Source organism: Desmodus rotundus, chromosome 7 (genome assembly GCF_022682495.2).
Source record: "Desmodus rotundus isolate HL8 chromosome 7, HLdesRot8A.1, whole genome shotgun sequence".
In the NCBI taxonomy this organism is placed as follows: Eukaryota; Metazoa; Chordata; class Mammalia; order Chiroptera; family Phyllostomidae; genus Desmodus; species Desmodus rotundus.
Window position 1 is genome coordinate 42,538,120 of NC_071393.1, and position 3,578 is coordinate 42,541,697.

Here is a 3,578-nt window from a genome sequence, read left to right on the forward strand (position 1 = left end):
ATAAATATTTGGGGATCTTCAGAAACTTCAAATAGTAATACATCATATTCAAAAGAGTTAACTTGCTTTGATTTCATTTTCTTCTCTAGGCTTATGAGTGTTACAAACTTTTCTCCACTGTGAACATCTTTAAATACATGCAGTTTTGTATCAAAAGACTGGAGTCGCTTTTATTTTTAAGGTTAAAAATATTAAGAACTTGATGTTGCTGAGAAACACAAGCCAGCGCAGAAGACAGGAAGAATGGATTGCCCCGGGTGCAGGTCTGCACATCTAAATGATTATGCGTGACATTAAAAGGGTTTTCAGATTCAGGTTCTGTAGCCTGTAAAGGCTCCGTGATGAGCTCATACTCTATTTAGGCTATAAGCCTTGAATCAAAAACAGTGTGAGTGAGGTCGGTAGAGGTGGAAGAGGACAGAGGGCGGTAAACGGGGGTGGGGAGTGACTCAGCTCTGGGCAGCGGGCACACGAGGCAGGTACAGACGGTGTTTTGTTCAGTTGTACACTTGCAACCTGCATGGGTTTGCTAACCAATGTCACCACAGTGAAGTCAACTAAAAATATCTATATACACACAAAGTTGAAAAGTTTAACTTACACATATTTTATTTAAAAAGTACTTACGGTCACTCATGTGACAAAAACAAATAAAATAAATACGGTGTGACTGTGTGTGTGTGTGTGTATGTGTGTGTGTGTGAATCAGATGACAGTGGTGTGAGCCAAACCATTGTAGCCGCAGTGCTGAGTCCTGATCAGATCAGCGGGCAGAGGAGGTCAGCGAGGGCTAAAGCAGTGAGGGCTTTAGGGAAGGAAGGCGCACGTGTGCCGAGAGGCTCTGAGCTGAAATAGCTGAGCTGAAGGATCAGGAAGAGACAACAGAGAGAAGTAACAAAGTGGAGACTCCAAAGAGTTTTGTGAAAAAAAATTATATGGGGAATTAAAGGAAGAATCAACATGCTTACATGTCCATCGTAAAATTTAAAAAATTAAGTGAATGAATAAATTAATACATGGCACAAGGAAAGCAGACATTTAAACAACAAAATTTATTCGGCGGCGGTCACCGAGCAGATCGGACTCCTCGCTCGTTCGTGTGCCTCCCTCGGCTTCCTCAGCAACCATGTCTGATAAACCCGATATGGCCGAGATTGAGAAATTCGATAAGTCGAAATTGAGGAAGACAGAAACGCAAGAGAAAAATCCACTGCCTTCCAAAGGAACGATTGGACAGGCGAAGCAAGCAGGCAAATCGTAATGAGGCCCGCACCGCCAATATGCACTGTACATTCCACAAGCATTGCCTTCTTATTTTACTTCTTTTAGCTGTTTAACTTTGTAAGCTGCAAAGAGGCTGGATCAGTTTAAATGACTGTGCTGCCCCTTTCCACATCAGAACTACTGACAATGAAGGCCGCACCTGCCTCTCCCATCTGCCTCTCTAGCTGGCAGGGAAGGAAAAGAACTTGGATGTTGGTGAAGGAAGAATCTGGGTGGGACGACAGTGAGATCTAGAGTAAAACCAAGCTGGTCCAAGGCGTCCTGCAGGCTGTAAAATGCAGTTTAGTCAGAGTGCCATTTTTTTGTGTTAAAATGATTTCAATTATTGGAATGCACAATTTTTAATATGCAAATAAAAAGTTTTAAAACCTGAAAAAAATAAACAACAAAATTTTATTTTAAACCAAAATTTCTCTTCATTTATTTATTTTGCTCTGTCAAAATGATTCTTTAACTTTTTACTTTGAACAATGTTTGACTTGCGGAAGTACACAAAGGTGGTGGTACTGAGCCCTCTGTACCCTTCTCCCAGCTTCCTATACTAGCATCTTAGGTAACCATGGGATATTTATCACACCTAAGAAGTAAATATTGTTACGATACAATGAAATAAGCTTCTGCCTTTATTTAGATTTCAAGTGTATTCCCACTAAGGTCCTGTGTCTGTTCCAGGGTCCAGGCTAGCGTACCACCTTGCATGTAGCCATTGGTCTCTAGGTGACTCCAACACAGTACTGTTTCCACTACCATTATCCCCTAGTCTTTGATGAACCTGTCATTTTGAAGACTATTGGTCAGGTAATTTGTAAAATAATCCTCAGTTTGTATCTGTTGGGGTTTTTTTTTGTTTTTATGATCAGACCGAAATCATGGATTTGGGTGAAGAACACCAAGAGCTGCTGCTCAGAACATCACAGCAGGCATAACCATTACACACGGTGTCAGCCCCGAGCCCTGGTTAAGGTGGTGTCTGCAAGCTTTCTGCACTTTAAAGTCACCGCTTTCCCCTTTCCTTAAGTCCTGTTTAGATCTGAGTGCAGCCCAAAATCAAGGGAAGAAGAATTAAGCTCCCCTTTCGTATAGGGGTGGGATCTGCATATATTCCCTCGAATTCTCCCGGAAAAGTGATTTATCTCTTCTCCCTCATTCATTGATTTGTGCAATCATTTCTTTATGTCAGCATGGACTCATGAATATTTATTTTATATTTGGGGCTATAATTTAACACTATTATTATTTATTTTATTCCAGATTTGACTATTAAGAGCTATCACTTTTCATACTTCAAAAAATTGTAATTTAAAATGAAATAAAATTGGAAAATAGGCATAGAAATGCATGGTTTACGCCATAGCATAAGGAAAATATCTTTATAAACACCGTTGAGAATTAAAACTAGGATATTGCTGGCTACTCAAGAACTCCCTCTGTGACCCCTGGCCCAGTTTGCACCCCTTCCTTCTCTGAAAAAACCACTACCCTATTCTTTGTGGTAGTCCCTTTCTTGCATTTCTTTATAGTTTTATCATCAAATTATGCATTTTTAGACACTAAGGTCTTGTTCATGTTTTTTATAACTTGATATGTCTTTTCAATCTCTTTTTGTAAGTTCCCATGAATTTTTCTTTTTGTTTAACTTGACATATTAAGGACATAAGGCATCTAAGCTATACAGTTTCTGAAAACCTGCACTTTGCTGAGGGCGCACGGGTGGTGCAGCGCTGCGCATGCGCATCACATCCCCGCGTAACCAGCAAGTCAGAAACCTGAGTCCGAGGTTCTGTTCAACTCACATTCATTCGCTTCGGCAACACTCTAAGCTGCTAGGATTTTCCATCCGCAGACCCATGATGGCTGATCAGTTTTTCTTTTTGTAATGTTAGCAGTTTTTAATGTCCATTGCCCAGATCCATTCATTTCCTGGAATTTATGTTAAGAAGTTTGTGGAAGAGAAAGGAGAAATCTTTCAGACATTAATAGCTCCTACTACAGACACAGGAAAAATGTCACGGAAATTCAAAAGAATTGCCTTAACGTGTGTCGCCTCACAGCCAGAGTGCTTATTCCTTAGTTCTGAGAATCACATCAAGGTATAAAGAGCAGCATGTATAGATAAAAGAAATTACAAACGTTATATAAGTCAAAATAAAATCAAATGAGACAAAATGAAAAGAACTACAAATATTTAACTCATCAAATGGTAATTACATCTAAACATTTGAGGATATGTCATTTGGAAGTGGTGATAGACTAAGACATGTAAATTATTGCAAATAATACTCTATGTGTTCATT

At 39.5% G+C, this 3,578-nt stretch overlaps 1 protein-coding gene across 1 annotated transcript; it reads left to right on the forward strand.

Annotated features, from left to right (window-relative positions):
• The first annotated feature begins 1,062 nt into the window (after positions 1–1,062).
• On the forward strand, positions 1,063–1,451 carry LOC112316977 (thymosin beta-4). Its single transcript, XM_024573957.4, has one exon. The coding sequence runs from the start codon at positions 1,127–1,129 to the stop codon at positions 1,259–1,261; it is 135 nt and encodes a 44-aa protein (XP_024429725.2). The 5' UTR covers positions 1,063–1,126; the 3' UTR covers positions 1,262–1,451.
• Positions 1,452–3,578: the final 2,127 nt, after the last annotated feature.

Excerpts from the sequence above, each read along its gene's own strand:
- LOC112316977 (XM_024573957.4), top strand. The coding sequence starts at position 1,127 with ATGTCTGATAAACCCGATATGGCCGAGATTGAGAAATTCGATAAGTCG.